Source organism: Larus michahellis, chromosome 1, assembly GCF_964199755.1.
Source record: "Larus michahellis chromosome 1, bLarMic1.1, whole genome shotgun sequence".
NCBI lineage: Eukaryota > Metazoa > Chordata > Aves > Charadriiformes > Laridae > Larus > Larus michahellis.
This window is the reverse complement of record NC_133896.1, coordinates 71639390-71660021: the sequence shown is the minus strand read 5'-3', so window position 1 is coordinate 71660021 and position 20632 is coordinate 71639390. Positions and strand designations below refer to the sequence as shown.

The 20632-nt window shown below is 36.3% G+C and overlaps 1 protein-coding gene across 8 annotated transcripts in view; it reads right to left on the bottom strand.

The window, feature by feature from the left end:
- Window positions 1–7807: 7807 nt before the first annotated feature.
- AEBP2 (AE binding protein 2) overlaps window positions 7808–20632 on the bottom strand; it is a 50691-nt gene continuing 37866 nt past the window's right edge. The window contains exons 6-10 of one of the 8 annotated variants that reach the window (XM_074585802.1): window positions 15429–15496; window positions 14772–14930; window positions 11416–11529; window positions 11087–11153; window positions 7808–9773 (exon numbers count right to left, since the gene is read on the bottom strand). In XM_074585802.1, the coding sequence (XP_074441903.1) occupies window positions 11099–11153; window positions 11416–11529; window positions 14772–14930; window positions 15429–15496 (396 nt within the window). In that variant the 3' untranslated portion in view covers window positions 7808–9773; window positions 11087–11098. Of the gene's footprint in view, window positions 9774–11086; window positions 11154–11415; window positions 11530–14771; window positions 14931–15428; window positions 15497–20632 lie in introns of those variants that run through there. The other 7 variants (XR_012586842.1, XM_074585808.1, XM_074585814.1 and 4 more) reach the window with 7 other exon arrangements.

Below are 20632 nucleotides of genomic sequence, written 5' to 3'. Positions count from 1 at the left end.
AGAAAGCAGTTTCTATTCTTCTCTGCGACATCTGAGAGATATAGACCAACCAGTAAGACAGTTTGGAGAGCTGTTAAAACAGTAATACACAATTCCATTCTATATCAACAAAGACAACAAATTGCACATAAGGAGACTGGTTTAGAAAGGCAAGTAAACACCTTGAGTAATATCACCACCAAGTGATATATTACATTTATGCACAGTCATAGTGTGGTAGATTGCTGCCACCTTTTGGTTACAGATTGCTACGAAATTAAATTGGTACCTAAAATGCACGTACATTGGAAAGGCACACTGTGACGTGTGGGATCCTGGCATCTCGGAGAACAGTGGGGTGGGACAGGAACATCATTTATACTTGCCATGAAGTGCACGGGGTGTGGCTGCATGTCTTGACATCTACTTACCATCTTTCAGCTTAAAATATCTTCACATCACCTTCTACTGCTGAAAACGGCTCCCACCGGAACGCACGTAATAGTTACTAAATTATGAAATACCTTCTAAGATTATAATTAACAAATATATTAGCCAAGAATAAAAGGGAAGAGGACTCCAAGGAGATAAGTACATCAGAAACTACAATGTGCAGTTTGTACAGCTTGTAGCAGATTACCCAGATGAGGCATTAGCCAAGATAAAGCTTTTGTTTTGCACTTTTCCTCTGCAATAATTAACTTCTGAACAACAATATAAAGGAACTACGGAGTTTATTTTAACACAGAGGCCACATTTCACCCTAAGCCCAGCTCTTTGAAATTTTTACAGCATACATTCAACTTTTGTCCTCATCTGTTCACTTAAAAGCTATTACTAACTAGTCGGTGAGAAGTAACACATGCAAAAAAGTTACTGCCACCACAGATTTCCCCTATGCAGCCTATGTTACAACTTGAGTCTATGTATGTAATGCGTGAGCAAGTAAACCCAGACTGTTTTACCCACGAGGAAAGTACTTCCAGACTCCGGGATCTGATCCTCAGCCTTCAAATCAATGGCAAACCCTCAGCAACTGCAGAGGAAACAGCTACAATGAAACTAACAGATAAGCACAAGGTTATTAAAAAAAAAAAATCTATTATTCTCCTTTTTAAAGACTATGCAAGCCAATCAAATTTTATTTGAACGAGGCAGCACATGTATCTGGTCAGCGAGGCCATGAAATTCATAGCACAATGAGAAGGCGGCAATATCACGTGATGGCTCTTTGAGTATGGAGGCAGAGCAATATTTTTAATAAGTAATTACACATGAACTTGCTCACTGTCAGCAGAATATCTCTTGACATCCTTTTATGTTTCCCCACCTCCCCACTTGTTTAAAAAGAAAGAATCCAGCTGCAGGCAACTGCTAATTAAATACTTCGGCTTTCAGCTACAGTTGCTGTATGCACACATCTGCTGTGCAATAAACACTGTTTTAAGTGTAATTGACATATTTTCCATGCTCTAGGAGAGAATGTTTATGACATGAAGAAAGAAAAAGCAAGCAGGGTCCAAGCCCCTGCCTCATATTCACTAGAAAGTAGAAGTTGCAAAGTATTTAAAATTAAAACTGTTTAAAATGCCTTTAGTACTTAAGGGCAGTCTTTAATCTCACATTCCAATGCTTTGCTCCCAAAACAACATATTTACTAATTTTTTGGCCTTGAAGTTATGTAAATCCAAACATATATTTCAGTGCCTTGCCACGTTTAAGTGGCTCACGTTGAGCATTTTGGCTTAAATGAATCATAAGCAACATCATGTTCCATCCCTCCCGATTTCACAATTTGGGTTTCAGACAAAGGATTCAAACTGCGGTGGACAAGTCAAGTATCCGTGACGAAGTCCTTCTACACTCAACAATGCATTGGTCAGACTCCATATGCCCATACAAATCTCCTGAGCTATGTGAGCTTAGACATAACATGGATGGGAGAAGTCAAAAAACCAGAACTGAGCAACAACATTCAGACAAGGGAGATCTTGGAGATCTCTGGGTTAGGTCAGAGGCATTAAACATCTAAGCACTATTATGTAATTAGCTTTTGACTGTCAAGTTGTTGTATGTTATTAGTACTCAAGTATTTCATAAGTCCCTTTGGAACCTAGGGTGAAACATCTTTCACGCCTTTTGCTTGATATTGCTGAAAGCAGCTTTTCTCACAAGTATTACAGTAAGAGGAACATTTCCATTTAGATTCACCTACCTCCCTAATACAGTAAACATTCTCCTTAAATATAATGCAACTATATGCTTTCAATTAAAACAAAACAAAACAACCCACAAACCAAAACACACAAAAAAACCCCCCAAAACCCCAGCCACAAACCATCACTGACTAAATTTTCTTGCTTCCCTTCATTATTCAAAAGGGCTACTGTCTGTCTGAAATCAGAGGCTGCTCTTCACTGTAAATGTACGAGAAGATCTTCTATCCTCCACTGAGACTACAAACACGGGCAAAGTACTAAGACAAAGGGATATTAAAATTTGACAGAACTTTTGAACAGCATCCAGTAGACAGTACTCAAGTTTCTGTAAGTAAGCCAACCCTTATGTAAGTATGCTGATCAGCAACTATCTCTCATCTGGGACCAAGTAAAGAGATTTATCGTATTACTTATTATTTGTTGCTCTACTACCAAGAAGGATTTACACAAGTGAAAAGGGCTATTTCTAGAATTAGTAAAAACAAATAATGTAGCATAAATCCCAGCACATTAATCTTCACAAACACCTGCAAGAATTGAATTTACCCCTCGCAGGCTGTCAGCAAACAGCCCACTTCAGTATGCAATCAACACAATTTTATTCTCTTTATGCTACGAACTACATTTCCTTATTCTGCTCTAAGTTACATTGTGACATCAAAGACATCTTGATTTTAACTCTTCTCTAGAAAACAATTAGAGATGGAAGTGCAAGTAGGTATGTGGGTGAGAAGAGGAAATAAATATGAGAAACTTGATGTATAGCTGACAGCAAAATAGCACCGGATCACCACAACAGGCTAGACCAGAACATTGCTTTTCTTTTTTGCCTTAAACTACTGGAAAGTAGAAAGGAAAAAAAAAAATAATTACGCATAGGGCATTAGAAGAGGTAGCTAGATCACAGTTCCTTCCAGCTTAGAACCGAGCACAGTTTTACTAACTCTCGATCTTCAACAACTACCAAACTCACAAGTAGCATCTCCTTCTTCCCCTCTTGTCCAGGTCAACATGAAAGATGACATCCAGTACTGGTCCGAGTTACTCTATTAGCTCCAACAGGGCAGCTCGGCACAGCGAGCCTTGTGGCTATCAACATTTAACTCCCGATTCTGCTCTCACCTTTGAAAATGACGGTAAGGTGCTACATACTGGAATTGGTATACATTTTAAAAATCACTTAAGAAATTACAGATAGAAGTAGTTTAAGATGAAGCCACAAGACAAGTTTTCAAAAGTTAGGACACACAAGAATTATGGGTGCATGTCAAACTTTAATTTGGTCCACCTCTTGTACTAGTGCATGCTGTAATACAGTGTAAATGGATTAGCATGGAAAGTACTGGACAGAACTTAAGCAAACTGGTTAATTTTTAAGGATTACAAAGCATTAAGAGGCAGACAACAGTATTCCAACTATGTATTTCATTAAAATGAAGAAAAATGCAAAACAGTGATTACAGAGATTTTGATAAAGCTACATCAAAACCCAAACATAGAACATGTTGGGTTGGAAGGGACCTTTGAAGGTCATCTAGTCCAACCCCCCTGCAATGAGCAGGGACATCTTTAACTAGATCAGGTTGCTCAGAGCCTCACCAAGCCTGGCCTTGAATGTCTCCAGGGATGGGGCCTCCACCACCTCTCTGGGCAACCTGGGCCAGTGCCTCACCACCCTCATCGTAAAGAATTTCATCCTAATGTCTAATCTAAACCTACCCTGCTCTAGTTTAAAACCATTGCCCCTCGTCCTATCGCTACATGCCCTTGCAAACAGCCCCTCCCCAGCTTTCCTGTAGGCCCCCTTCAGGTACTGGAAGGCTGCTATAAGCTCTGCCCGGAGCCTTCTCTTCTCCAGGCTGAACAACCCCAACTCTCTCAGCCTGTCCTCATAGCAGAGAGTGCTCCAGCCCTCTCATCATCTTTGTGGCCTTCCTCTGGGCCTACTCCAACATACATATCCTGTAGATTACTGTACAAAGTACTGTATACTGTAGTATAAAAATTAAGACACATGGACATATATTCTGGGGAGAATTTTTCACTGTAAAAGACAGGTGCTGTAATACAGTAGGAAAGCAAATTCTCAGTATTGCCTTCTCCACTCTCTCCTGGTCTCCACTCATCGCCACAGTTTCTTACCTGGAAAGAGTAAATCCACAGCTCCTGTCTCCAATGTTCTACTTTAAACACAAAATATTAATCTCAGGTTTTTCCCCGCCGCTCTGCAAGATAACCTGAGATTTGACAGCATAATTAAATCTATTTGTTTTTTCTAGTTTATCAGCTATCTTCAGAAAAACATAACAGAACAGATGGTTTAAAAAAAAAATATCTTAATCTTCCAGGAGTATAGGGTTTTATTGATGGTTGGATTTTAGCTCATCCAACATTAGAAAAAAATAATGGAGATTACAATAGTGAAGCCCTTCAACACTGTAATAATTCTTCTCATAAACACATTTTGAGAGATTCACCTCTGGTATTTTTACCTGATTCTTCTCATTATAAGAACTAGACTACAGCTGTATTAATATGAGCATTCATTCTTTTAAGTCTCAATTTGGTTTATGTAATTTCAAGCACATAGGATTTTAGAAAGGGCTTTACTGAAAAGGCACGAACAAACAGATATTCTTGATCTTAAAAATATGTTTTCCATCAGTATTGCTCAGAACAGTAGCGCAGGTGGCGCTTTTTTTCCCTTCCGAAAATGTAATTCAGAAATCTTTATTAAAAGTTGAAGCAGCATAGTTTACCAAAGACTATTCTTTGCTTGGAATAAGTCAACACCAGGATAACTAACAGATCTAAGGCCATCTTTACTTCACTAAGAAAATCCATGCGATGTTAAGACCATCTTCTGCTGATGGAATGTTATCTTTAGAACATCTTGTTCAGAGCCACATACATATAGGAGCAATTGACAGAATGTCTACTTAGTAACTTACAGAAAATGACTGAAAGAAACAATAGATTCAGCTGCTTTTTTAAAAGCCAGCCTTCCTGATGAGATTATTTTTTTTCCTGTTGTCATACGCTAAGGTGACAAGAGAAATACTCATGATAGGTTCACGTGCAAGTTTAAAGTGTCAAGGCAAGAAAGCATTAAACAAGAATATATCATCAATTTCAGACTGAAGTGTTAAATAAGACTGCTTTTCTATGATAATCAATTCACACGCTGCACTGAAAAGCTGAAAGGAACAGAAATCAAACACTTAAATTTCTATTATTAAAAACAATGCAGATTTAAATACAATTAACCTATTTGTTCCCAAATGAAGCTGCTCCAGATTTAATATGCAATTTAAATTGGAAACTACTGATTACCTAACAGAAGTAAAGAAAAATACAGTGTTGCATATTATGCAATTCAGTCAAAATCTGAAAAATCACAGTAACTCAGAGAAACTTTTATGCAATATAAGTATTAGAAAAGAACTGATGTGTTTCTGTTCCATCCATTAAAGTGCTTTAGTAGACAGAATGAGATCTAGTATCAATCAATCAGCTGTATGCTACGCCCAAATGCTAGGAAGTCTTGCAGGCAAGAATTTCCTTCCACTTAAGCAAAAGGCAGAGATGTTCTTCATTGCCAAAACAGCACTCCTCATTCAAAAATCCTGTCATTCAGCTTTAGAAAACTGTAAAATTCAAGCCAACGCATTCCAAAAAGGACTAGTGATTTTGGGCACAGATATTTGGGTGCACTGCATCTCCTGAAAAGCGTGACTTCCAAAGAGCTTGTTTTGCCACTTCCTCTTTAAAGGTGTCCCAGAGGCAAGATAACCCAAGACATCCACAAATACATTTGAGACTTCTGAAAACCCTTGCTGGTGTCACCCAACAGCAAAGGAGTAAACATTCCATCCCATGCCCTTTTCTGACCCACATCCTCAAGCATCATCACCTACCTTAAGGTGATAGTGCTAGCACAGTTCCAGCATATATAGTAGGCCAGAGCAAATACCGACTAAAGTCACAGATCCAAGTTACTGCCACAGCTGATCGGTTTTCAAATCATACAGCTCCAACTGTAGCCATGATCTATGAACATATGAACAGTCTGCAAACAGGATCTAAACATAGCAGATGTCTTCCTGAGCATACGGGCTGGAAGAGAAAACCTACTTAGTTCCAAATCACAGAAGCAGAGTAATTCATGTTGGGAAGGACCTCCAAGGGAGCATCTGGTCCAATCTCCTGCTCAGTGCAACAATAACAACACTGAATCTACACCAGGTTGCTCAGGGCTTTGTCTGGATCTTGAAAACTGTCAACAACAGATTTCTGGGATCTCTGGGAATAATCTGTTCCAATGCTTAACTATCCTCATAGTGAAAAATTACCTCCCATTTCAATTTATAACCACTGACTCTCATCCTCCTCCTGTGCAGTTTTAAGTGAGCTTGGCTCCACCTTCTTGGTAACTTCTTAGGTACCGGGAAGGCTGCTGTTAGGTTACCCCAAAGCCTTCTCTCTTCCCAGCTGAACTTCTCCAGCTCCCTCAGCCTCTTCTTGTGGAGTACACACTCCAGCGTATTTTGCCATGATTCAACTTCAACTGTAAAATTGGTTGTTTTCTTTTGCTCACCTTCTGTAATGTGTTAATACAGAAACTCTAATCAAAAAAGTATAAATTTAGGGGATTTATACAGTTACTCATTAAGGCAGCCTGGAAACAGACTGCAGCAAAGGGTAGAATAACTACAGGTTTGTCTTGGTGACATTTCTCTACAAAGAAAATAAACACTCCATCTGGGAGAGAACGCATTATGAAGGTATTTGGAAACTCTATTAAAAAAAATGGTCTTGAGAAAGACAGGAGGAAACCTCTATATGTTACATCCCAAAACAATGGACATGGAGCTAGTCAAAAGGGGAGGGGCCAATTATTTCATTAACACTTTTCAAGAATAACAGTAAGAGCAGTAAGATTTTTTTCAGAACAAAAAGCGATCAATGTCTCTGAGCATGCTGTGCCAGTTCCATGTATCTGATACTATAACAAAACTGAAATTCATTTGGAGACAGACAAAAACTGAGGCAGAGATTTAGAGAGACATTGACTGTCACCTGAAACATAAAACACCACTGAGTAATTACATAATTTGTAGAATACAAACAACGTTCAAGCATAAGTAGTTTTAGCAATTCACTTTGATAACGTCAAGGTAAAAAACAGCCAAAAGTACACTTACCTTTTGACTACTATGGAAAGTTTAATTAATTCCAATGTATCGATTTGTTCACAGATGTTTTGAATTTAAACTGATTGTTTCTTCCACAGCAGAAGCTGCACCACAAAAACATCAGATAACACTTTTCTCAAACCCAAGAAAGTCACATAAGCAACTTGACTTGAGTCCATGAATTCCTCATTTCGTAAAGGTATTGTGTTAGTACTTACAGGGCAAATAAACAGTGACATTTTTATATTTATCTTTGAAAACTTCATTGAAATCTTACAATTTTGAAGCTAATTAGGTTTGTTTGCTTTGTTTTATTAGAAAAAATACTCAGGCAAGGTCTACAATCATCTGTCAATTATAAATGACTTACAAGAAACTCATGAAGCAATAAAATTAAAAAAATACAAATACAAACTATATCTGAAACACTTCTATTTGGCAATTTTATAACAAATCCAAAAAAAGAAACAAAGATTACGGATTACTTTATAGGTACAGAAAAAGCAGTAGGTGAAGTGCTCAAGCAAAAAAAACCAAAACAAAACAAAACACTGCATTTTTTCAAAAATAAAGTCACATCACTACAGATTTTATGAATAATACCCTTATTAAACAACCATTCCAGAACATCTTATATTAGTGGTGCTTTTAATCTGCACTTCATTTCGTTTGATAAGATTTTTTTTTTGTGTATATAAGTAAAATTTTTAACCCATTGGAGCTAAGCAAGACTCTCGTGTCAGTACCAATGCAGAATGCATTTGTATTATATTAGGATATGCTCACTTCTGCAACCAAAGGGTTACTTTAAGTTTTATTCTATTTAATAAAAATTTAGTGTAAAAACTGCTGGTTATTAGTTTCACTGTAGTAAATTCCTCCCCAATAAGGAGGACTAACTCTGCAGTTTGACTGCATATATCCATACAAATTTTACATATTAGTTCCTTCCAATAGTAAGGAAAAAACTAATTTCATGTTCACTATTAGAAAGGAGCGCCATGAATTAATTATGGGTACTATTCATCCCTCTAAGATTTCTGGGAAGGATGTTCAATGTATTTTTGTTCTTACAACAGATATTAACAGTAGTATATAGTCCCTTAGGTATGTAAAAGAAGGTTTTTTTATTGTTAAGGAAGGTGCTTTTTTTTTTTTTTAAACAATTCTTCTGGCAGCACTAGTGAATTACAATATCCTTCAATATTATTTCTACCGTAATATATACATTTTAACTTTCATGCCTCTAGAAAAACATCTACAGTACATTTCATAATATAAAAATATATTACAAATCTGCTGAAATATTTACAAGCAATGTCCTATTATCTATATGCAACATTTTTGTCTCCATACAAAGACTAACAGGTTAGACACATCTCTATTTGTCAGTTAAAAAAATCCATGGCTTCTTGCTTATTAAGCAAGAAAATGATTTTACTTTCCTTTTCAAAGCCAACTTTGGTGCATAAAGGATTGAATTTCTAGATTATTTTTTTTAAAAATACCATTTTCTTTACATCTAGAAAACATTAGGCCAAATAAAAAAAAACGTATACTTTACAAGTGAATGGGGACGCTAAAGGGTCAAAAAAGTAAAATAAAACACCAATAACACTAACTGCTTAAGTAGAGGTTTTTCAAAAACCGTCCATTGATACGGATCACATAAAGGCAGATCTCATTAACATACTATACTACTCCTGAAAAGGGGGTCAGACATACTGCAACACTCTTAACATCTTTAAACCGTACTATATGTATTCATAGTTGATTGGAAAAGACAAGCATTCCATCAACATTTGTTTAAATATTATAATCCAACATATTTTAGGGATCTGCAAAAGGACACGAGATTACAAATGACGAATGATTACTATCCACCATACTCAAAGGGCAACAGAATAATCCCTTGGTAGCTGTTTTATTGTCTGTCATGTGTTATATTTAGTTAACAGTGACAAGAAGTCTAATAGCTTGTAACAGGTCTCCTGGGAATTGTGAGTAAACGGTGATGGTTACTTTTTCTTTCCATCAAATATAAACTACTGTATTCACTAAAGAAAAAAGCAGCTTAAAGAAGCAAGCATGCAAAGCCTTTTAGTTGTTCCACTAAGTTGCCAGAAGAGTGTTCGCTCATTCTCCCACTGTACCATTCCATGAAAATGTGGATATACAGTAATATATTAATATATTCCACGGAAGCATCAACTTCATTCACAGAATGTTTACACTAAGCATAAATATTTATCTAAAAAAAAAAAAGGATGGGATTTGACTAATGTGCAACTTTATTTCTAAATCCATTGTCAGTGACTAAGACTGCAGGTGTCCCCACTTTCTTGGTTTTTACCTCTTCAACCTCTTCTGGGGCATCGTTCTGTAAAAGAAGATAATACAGTATTACATAAAGACCCTGAGATGTAGATTTGAGTCAGCTAGAGTATACTATGAAATCTTGAGTATATGAAATTTACTTTCATTTAATATCATTAAAACAGAAAGTCATTTTAGATGATCCCGTATTAGTGTACATTTCAAATAATTATTTCAAACTTTCTATCGGAGTCATCATTTTAACATGACGTTAATAGTTGCCCCTGAATTCCCTTAACTACTTTTTTCCCTTGCAATGTTTTAGTCTTCAAATTTATTTCTTTCCTCTCCCACAGCTGGTCCTGCAGCTCTTTTTAATCATACACTGATCTATACTGCTAAAAATCTAGTACAACATTGTGCGAGGGGACCTTAATTTTATTTGGGAGAGGTAGAAAGGGTTGCTCATTTTTCTCCAAGGACTTAATCCCAAAGATCATTACATTTGTATTTTAAAATGTTATTTTTTCCTTTTCAAATCAAAAGAACATACAAGATTCTGCAAAGGTAATCAATATAAAGATGATTAACACCTAAATTAGCTTATAAAACAGTCACTGTGTTAAGCAGTTTTAAAACACACAATCCCAATTTCCTCAGAACATTTTCATGATTTACTGTTAACATCAGTAATTCATATACTACAGTAAGTATTTTAAATACTTACATTTACAGAGATAGCAGATATAGTATGATGATTTATTTTCATATTGTAAACCAAGTTTTCATTAATTTGATTAGTGAAATACACTGAATATTAAAGGTGAACTGAAAAGCTTATCACATATCAAGACCTCAGATTAGTGTTCTAGTTACTTCTTTAGACACTAAGTCACTGGATGTTAAGGAAGAAACATAGGAACACTGAACTTCTGTTATGGCAGAAAAAAACCTTTTTTTTGGACCCATTTTCATGAATTTTTAATATAAGCCCATAAATAAGCATTTTTGGATGTTCAAGAGCTTAACAGTGAATTAAGCATTTCAGATTACCTTTAAAAACTGTACACACAGAGAACTGTGAGTACTGACAATTACGTGAACACACTAATAAAGAGAGGGGGGGAAAAAAATCAGGAAATTATTATTAGAAACGAGATGGATTAGAAGCCAATCTGAAGTCCTAAAAACACAAATGTGAATGCAGCTTAAAGACAAGTAACATGTACTGTCCCCTTCTGTCCCCCTCTAATCTTGTATTAAAAAATAACAGTACTTGTACACAAGTACAGATTTCAAGGTAATACTGCATGTATTACAGTTGAATATAAAATATGTAAAGATAAATTTGGACTTTAGAAAAATTGGTATACAAACCAGTATGTGATCTTAACAGAAGTGATCTTTCAGGATTCCACTGTATGTACCTCCTTTACTAGAATTTCTGTACACCAAGCACAAAAAAGTAAAATACACTTGGTAAATACACACATTCCCCGTTTCTCAGTAACTAGAGTTCAGTTCAAGAAGTTAAGTAATTCTGAAACAACTTAAGACCTCAGAACTTAACTCCTGGACGCTGACAGGATCAAGGCTACCTGGTCTGGTGTATAATGCATTAGCAATCCCGATTTTCCAACGTCAAAAAGTTAAGTGAGGCTTAAGACTATACTTAAGTAAAGAAAGTTTCAAAATTAGGATGTTACCTGTATATGTTTGGGTCCAGAAGCAAGGCAGTATCTTTTGGTAGTTTTGATAAATGAACTACTTTAGTTTTTAACTGATGTCGTTCACTTTCATTTACCCACACATCAGGCAGACTATGAATAAATAAATAAAATAAAAATATTCAAAAAAGATCAACTGTTTTTCTTACCATAAAATTATGCGGTAAACTAGTACATAAGAAGTTTTCTAAGTAATCTTCACATTTCACTGGTGTGAGGAAACAGCCAATCTTTACACATTATACTTCGAAGCTTTTCATGTTCTCAGTGTGAAAGAGATACTGAATAGAATTTAGATTATTCCAGAAGAACACTAAACCAAATATAAAGTGATAATGGCACTACATTCTCCATTTTAACAATTTAATGTGAAAACAGGTAGCAGGAAAAAAAACCAAAACAGATCTTGGAAAATACTTTATTTTGCTGGGCATAAAATTCTTTGACGCTGTCAAAAAAAGTAACTAAAGGCCAGAAAACACTGCAGGCCCTGAGCTTCGAGTTACAGTAATTTGCTTGCTCCAAGTTCAAAGCTTTCAATGGCAAAACACTCCAACTTTGCTGAATTTAATGGTTTGATTATCTTCTGAGAAAAAACAGGCAATCACCACAATATTTTGGCTCTGTAACAGTCCTCATTGTGAGATAGAATAAAACTTTGTCTTTTACAGATTAAGGGGAATTGTTGCTTCAGTGCCACTTGCCATGAAAGGTGGGGAAGTGGGCTGGAGATAACATATACAATCGATCTACATTTTGTACTTTAATTCTTCGAAACCAAACACGCCTACTTCAGAGTGGCTTATTGCATTATTGCTTCTTTTACTTAAAGTACATTGGGTCTTTAAGGTCCTGCCGAGTTTTTCAGGTAACACATTGTTAAGAGATGCACTGGGCTTGCAGAGGTCCATCAGTGTCTTACTGAAAACCCACTTTCCCGCCTCCTTCCAAAAGTTAGCATTGACCAAGGCTGTGCCGAACAAACAAGTGATCCATTTTGCTTCCACCACGGAGGGGAGAATGAACTAAAGAACAATGGCCCAAAAAGAAAAACACAGAACCAAAACCCAACACCTTGCGATTATTTTCAGCCCACAAAGTTTGGGGAGGGGGGTTTGTTTGTTTGGGTGTTTTTGTTTGTTTTGGTTTTCTTTGTTGTGTTTTTGTGTTTTGTTTTTTTTTAATGTGGCCTAGGAGACGAAAATTAATTTCAGGTTGGGGAAAAAAGCTGAAGTTTGTAATTAATAATTCTAACATTTTGAAACAAGTGTCAAATTGAGAAACTCAACATTTAAGACTATCTAAATGAAGCAGTTCTTTCTCTGACCAAAGCTATACACAATTTTAGATTTTTGCAAATTATTAAAGTGAGTTTCTCCAATGATACTTTTGCCTTTTCCGATGCAGGTGGAAGAAAAAAAATAAAAAAAGGGGGGGGGGGGGAACGACACACAATCACCCCCAACAAAATCCATATTATCTATTAAAGTTTAATACGGATCATGAAAGGTGAAAAAACATCATAAGGCTTTTTTTTTTTTTTAAATAAAGCTAAAATCAGATTTGGACAAGCAACAATCGGTAGACATTTTCAGTAGAAGCTATATGCTTCTGCTAAAGAAGATGTAAAATGATACAAACAGCAAATAAGAAGACTTTTCACATACAAAGACTATTTGAAATATACGTATAAGACAGCAACTCAGTAAGCTAAGAAGTACTGGCATATAGACTAAATCCCAGCTTTATTTCCCTCTTCATAGGAAGGATGCTGAAGACTAGCATTTACTTTTCCTGAAAATATACTTCATGTACAGATAACCTGGAGCAGTTTAACAGTTTCTCAAGATGACTCAGAGTAGAAAAAGTTCAACTGTTATTACTAGCTCCATCTGAAAGACTGGTAAACAGCTCAGCACAATGGAAAATAATCATCCTGACTGCATTCAACTTTTCCAAAGTGTGAGTACATTCACTGTGTAAGACTGATGACATGAGACACGATACCATGGCATTTGCTGTTCTTAACTGTAATAATCAAGATTAAACTGAATCTACCAAATACTCAATAATTCAAAACTACACCAATTCAGTGCAGGAAATATACCCTCTACCTAACCCAACCAAGATGCAAGAAATATCAAAAATAAAGCACATTGTTCCTTTGACCTGACCAATCAAATCTACATTCTATCAGTGATGTCTGACACCACTGAATAACTTGTCTTCTCCAATGCACGGATACTAATATTGTATTCATCTGCATAAGCAAAAAAGCCTCGTTCAACCCTTTATTAGAAAAAATTTTTACTTTCATGTTCCCAGTGTGTTACATGCTTTTTTAATGCTTTTTATCTTAAAATGCAATTAACTGTCTTTATCTGTAATATTTTAATAAGAATAATTTCAGAATGCTCTTATGTATAGTATTAACAGCTGTCCTAAAAGGAGCAAAAAACCTACACTTTTCACTACAATATTTTACTGATTCTCTCGCAAGCTGAATTGAAACTTAGGGCCCACAGGGGCTGCAATGAGCAGCAAAAGCTACAGACACTTTAAAATTGCACCAAAATGACAAACATTGCTGCAGATAAAACTTATCAGCAACCCTAGTCCTCTGCAAATAAAAGTTATAATAGAAGCACACTGCCAAGTTCACACTACTGCACATGACTAACTTGGGATGCTACAAAACTGAGTAATTTAAACCACTTCATCAAAGCAAAGGTAAATTTCTGTTATGCTAAGCCTTTGCATCACCACCACGCTCAATCACTTAAAAGCAGCACTGAATCTAAAAGATCTCCTTGTTCTAACAGTTAATTGCATGAACGATGACTATTTCATCAGAAACTCATGTATCCTTACCTAATGAATTCTGCCAATTTAGAGATATGTTCCTGGTAAAACTGAAGTTCCTTTTAAGAAAGAGCCTCTAAACCTGCATGACCTACCTAATTGTGAAACTACGCATCTTAGTGTGCACTAAATGTCCCAGTAACTTCATCTGTTTTCCTGGACTATGGATCCAATAAGTAAATTCTATTGTAATTATTCTTACCCTTAAAAGCAAAAGTAATTACTCACCTTAAAACTTGTGGAAAACAGGGAGTATACAGCTACTGCCTCTCCTAAAACTACTCTGCCTACTGTTCTCCTACAGCATAGTGGAAACCAAACATTTATTCTACTTTTACATATAATTAAGATGAAAATATTTGCACATAAATTCTTTTCTGTGCCAGAAGAAAGAAACGAGATCTCAGCTTTTTCAAAGTAGTAGATAAATTATTTCTAAAGTACACTTACTACTTCGTATGTCCCATGCATACCTGAGGGCAATACCTTTGTCCTGCATTACACACGAGGCTACTCGTTTGGAACAAGGTAGAACTTTGAAAAAACAAGAGAAAAAAGGAGCCAAACATGCTGGAGGAGTATTCCAAGCTCTGGTGAGAGTATCCAAAGAAGCAGCAATACGAGATGGATACCTTAAAGGGCCAAGTGTCATTATTATACTGTTAAATTGTGGCACTTATACAAAGGTTCTCATAGTTACACTGATGATTGTACATTTTTCAATACCTGAAAGTATTTTTGGATCATGATGAATCAGTGGGTAAAACAAAGTTGTCTCAGTAATAAATTTCCTTATGTATACGGCTGGCAAAACCAACCTGAACTCCCCATTCAATAATTAGAGGAACTTGTTATTAACACCCATAGTGACAAAATGCATCAAAAACACATCTTCAAATTTACCTGAACTGGTATATCAGAGTCTAAAGACTTGAAAGTTAACGTAAAAATCATTTAAAGCATTACTTATTTTTTAAACTTCTAAATTACTTTTTACAAAGCATTTTTTTTAAACATGAACTTTAATTTTAATGTTCAAAGGCATAACATATTTTAGTGACAGTTCATTAACCCCATGGTAAATCCTTCCGCATTTAAATCCTGTATCATATCACTAGCAATATACTCACATGTCCTCTGGTGTCCAATGAAGCAAGAGTTTTATTTTTCCAGAATCTTCTTTTCTTTTAGCTATTACCTGATAATAATTACATAAATCATAATTAAAACCAAATCTCCAGATTTTTAAAATTTTTTTGCACAAAAACTAATGTTCTTCATGTTCAACTGGACATTCATAAAAGGCACACTGTTCTATTCTTTTAAAATTTCATTAATTCTATATATAGGCTGAATGTACGTATCGCTACTCAAGCCATTTTTGGCGAGGTTTTCCTTTAACATTTGCCTATTGAGTGGTCCCTAGGAAAAAAAAAATTAATAAAATGCATCCTGTAAGAAGTCTTCTTTCTTTTAAAATAGTTCAAATTTTTAAGTGGCTACTCCTAACACTTTGAAGAACATACATTCCTCTACAAATTTGCTCATGTTGTTCCACAATAGAAGATGCAAAAAACTGATGTAGCTTATAGTTAAATTACAGCATAGCATAACAATAAAATCTTCTCTCACAAATGCTTCGACATCTGGACACACTGTACGTATAACTTCCTAGGTAACCTTTACTCATTCGTTTTCAATACTTAAGCCAAGCACTGTGAATGCGGCAAAGGCTACTTGGAAGAACTCACAGGTTTACAGAGGTTTAATGCATACATAACAGGAACCCTTAACACTGTATAGAGTACACTTGCTACTATTGTTATATGAATAACAAAGCAAGTGATGTGTCAAAAACCTATCAACAATTGATGGAGTTTAAACAGAACATATGTACGTGTCCCAGACAAGAACTGACAATTCCTCTCTCATGGTTTCTCATGCTAGCTCACAGTAGACCAGCACACAGGACACTCTCACAGAGAATAACATTTTATAGGTGCAGGACCCTGAAGCTAGACTCCCACCTTCAGCCAAGACAAAGTTGGAAATACACACACAGAAAGTATGAAAAAGAAAACTGTTCATTCAGGTAAAATATATTCTTTAAAACCGGCATTCAAAAGGTATCCCAAAAATTTACAGTATCCAGAAAAATCGAAGAGCTGTTTGCTTCCTCTTCTACTGATTTACTCTCAGCTTCTCCTTTACTACACATCACAATACTTCATACAGATTTTCCTATTTGCTTCAAACACCAGTTCTCCCACCTTCTGCACCTCTGAGCATAAAATGCTTATTAAATCTTTGAAAGATTCCACACACAGCAACTGCAGATACTGTGAACTCCAAAAAGTTTACCAGAGAACCTTTAAAGCCCAGAAATACATAAGGGTGGCAAGTGATCTTTATGAAACAGACTTTAGTCTATGCTTTTTTTTAGTATATGCTAAAACGTAGCATATGGTGAAGTCCATAATCTTCATCAACCAAAGCAATTTCCCACAACTGAATATCATACTAGATTAAACTTAGTCATGACATTTCAAGGAATTCACAAATTTGTTTGAAGTTTTATTCTTACAACTGTGCAGTGATCCTCTACACAAAAGTAATGCAGAGAGAAGCGTCCTTAGATTTAAGATCCAGACTATTAATACAGCTATATTTGAGATATCTGAAGTTATCAATATGCTTGTAGATGAGAACTGGAATATTGGGTTTGGGTGGCAAGGTTTTGATAGTGAGGGGCTACAGGGGTGGCTTCTGTGAGAAGCTGATAGAAGCTTCCCTATGTCCGATAGAGCCAACGCCAGGACTTGCTGATGGCCAAGGCCGAACCCATCAGTAACGGTGGTAGCACCTCTGGGATAACATATCTAAGAAGGGGGAAAATTGCTGCACAACAGCAGCTGGAAGTGAGTGAGAATATGCAAGAGAAACAATTCTGCAGACACCAAGGTCAGTGAAGGAGGGGGAAGAGGTGCTCCAGGTGCTGGAGGAGAGATTCTTCTGTAGCCTGTGGTAGAGACCATGGTGAGGCAGCCCATGGAGGTTAATGGTGGAGCAGAAATCTACCTGCAGCCCATGAAGGGCCACATGCCAGAGTAGGTAGATGTGCCTGAAGAAAGCTGTGACCCCATTGGAGACCCATGCTCGAGCATTCTGTTCCTGACGGACCACACCCCATGGAAAGGACCCACACTGGAGCGGTTCATGAAGAACTGCAACGCGTGAGAAGGGCCCACATTGGAGAAGTTCACGAAGGACTGTCTCCCATGGGACGGATCCCACGCTGGAGCAGGGGAACAGTGTGCAGAGGAAGGAGCAGCAGAGACAATGTGTGATGAACTGACCGCAACCCCCATTCCATATCTCCTTGCAATGCTCAGGGGGAAGGAGGTAGAGAAGTCAGGAGTGAAGTTGAGCCCAGGAAGAAGAGAGGGGTGGGGGAAAGGGGTTTTAAGATTTGGTTTTATCTCTCATTACATACTCTGATTTGATTGGCAATAAATTAAATTCATTTCCCCAAGTCAAGTCTGTTTTGCCAGTGACAGTAATTGCTGAGTGATCTCTCCCTGTCCCTATCTCAACCCAGGAGCCTTTCATTGTATTTTTTCTCTTCCCTGTCCAGCTGAGGAGAGGAGTGATAGAGCAGCTTTGGTGGGCACCTGGCATCCAGCCAAGGTCAACCCATCTTGTATTTGAGATTTTGAATTTCTAAAAAAACACTGAAGTCTCACACTAAGAGCTTTTAAACCAGGTTGTCATGTGATATGGAAAAAGCCATCCAATGGCCTTAGAGAAGCAATAAATTAACTACAGTAATGCACAGTTCTTCCAAAAGGAGAAGGTTCCAATTAGTTAGCCCCAGTTTTAGGATGTCTCATTTAATATATATTCACAATTCTTCTGGAAATGGGATAGGAAGGCAGAGTGAGAAAAATCTGCTTTTGACATCCAGCAATTCACGATAAATTGAAGAAATGCTCCCTGTAAGAACTGCAATAGGGTGTCATAGCGAGATACTGTAGATAAATGACAGTAAAAATACTTTTTTAAGTAATCTTTGCCAATTAGACAAAGTTTAACTGACTCTTGTATCAAAGAATACTACACTAAGAACTTTCCTCTTAAGCCTTAAGCCATACCCACAACAGGATACTTCCTCTCACTAAGTTTGGAGCAGGGATGAAAACCCTGACTTTTTAAGTAAAGATTTAGAAAGCATTCCTCCAATCCCTTCCAGCTTCAAGTTTTAGCCTTTGCCCAGAACTCAGCTACTTCTGCAAACTCAGTTTCTTTGCTGTAGACTGGAGCACCTCAACCTGGAACCGAATAAAGATAAGTAAAGCTCACTTCTCTTCATCTTTCCTACTGAACACCATATATTTTTCTTCTACAGTCCAGTTCATTCTCAAATTAACCTTCAAGTTTTAAGGAGACACGTATGTTCTCTCATGTAATGCAAGTATCATGGATACCACATACTGAAAAGTTTACAGGTGACTTTTTTAAAACATTAGGCATATGGACACGGTAAACTAGCTACACACAAATGAGAAGACGATGTTATTCTCCCCAAGCTGCTCTTCATCCTATCTAAAACTTGAAGAACATGAACTAGGAAACCATACAAAATACACAAGTCACAGACTCATGTTACGTCTAAGTATTAGTTAAAGCTGAGGTTGCCGTCCCTCTATCACACAATAAATGGCACCGCTTCTACAGGGGTTTAGAATATAATACATGGTGACTCCAGAACCTGGAGTCAAAATACATGGTGACTCCAGAACCGTAGATCTGAGAGAACCACACAATATCATCATCTGTATTCTCCAACAGGGAAAAAAAAAAAGTACAAACTCTAACAATAACAATTTCTTATTTTCACGAATATGCAGTACAAAATTTAGGACTCTGCTGTCTTGCCATCCCCATACTGACGAGAGACATTTGTAAAAACTCAAAAAATGAAACACTGATGTGTAAAAAAAAAAATTTAGGGCACTTCAAGTATTGCCTTAATTATACCACTGCAAGTACCATTCTCATATTCTAGAGCCCTAGTAACATCTTCAAGCAATCAGTGCTAAAATAATGGCTTAAACCAGTTTTCAGATGCACAAAGAAGTTTAATAGGAGGAGAAAGTAACTTTTAGCAGTAGAAAATTAAATAATTTTTCATAACAAAAGAGCAAATCATATAGAATACATGAGAGCTATGAAAAAGTTATAGCTAGGATGCTTTCGCATAGAGAGATACACTTGCATTCAATGTGAATTTTGCACTTTTTCTCCCATATCATTGCCTTCTTTTGTCCCTACTAAGTAATCAATACTCAAAATCTGAGCAATTCATTTGCTTTTGACCAGGATGAAAGATCCTCTCTCCATATATGGAACACACCTATTTTTGTTTAATATAAAAGTAGTACGTTACCTTTTTGTTAGGAGACAACAGAAATCTGGAATCTATAGCTGCCATTGTTTTTTCCCAGGTAAATTTTGAAATTGTCATATTTAAAGAAATTTTTATAAAAGGTTAAAAAAAGATATCCACTTGTATCACAGTTAGTGCAATGAAAATTTTACATACCCTAGGCAGGCTAGAGTCAGAAATAAAGCCATGATGCAGACAAATGCAAAATGGGGGAAAAGAGCAGTTAAAAAAATATTTGCTATTTTAACACTAATAATCAGAGCTTTACGGTCAAGTCTGCAAAAGTCACAAATGAAATGGAAGAAATCTAGCATGTCTAATAATAATGCTCTGAAGATTCAAAAGTATTTTGTAAAGAACTTAAGTCCACCTAAGTTTTTGATTTAAAAATATAATTCATCCAATAGACATATGCTCAATACAGCTTTATTTGAAAAAACTCTTACTATATTCTCTAAATTTCATGCACTGTCCCAGAAACAGAAGGGAAATTTAATTTGAATTTATCTCTGTGAAAGAAACACCCATCAAAGTTGTCTCAAATCAGAAATGGAGTTCTGCTGACCTCTTCTGGAAAAAGAAAAAAATTTCACCCTATAAATTGATACGCATCTTACTTCTTTATTCAGTTACTGTGTTTCAAAGTTTTAAGACTTCAAAACACATGTAACTAGTATCAATACATGTGATCAATGATCTGAAATATCTAAAAAAGCTAAAACCAGTGAAGAACAGTTTAGTATTCAAATATTTTACAGAATTAATTCTAGCCATTTCAAAAAGCTGGGTGGGGGGACGGGACACGGACATGACAGGGTAACCTATAAGCTGCATTTTATCAGTGTGATATCTGTTCTTTAGGTTAAATGGAAACGCCTGACTTTTACC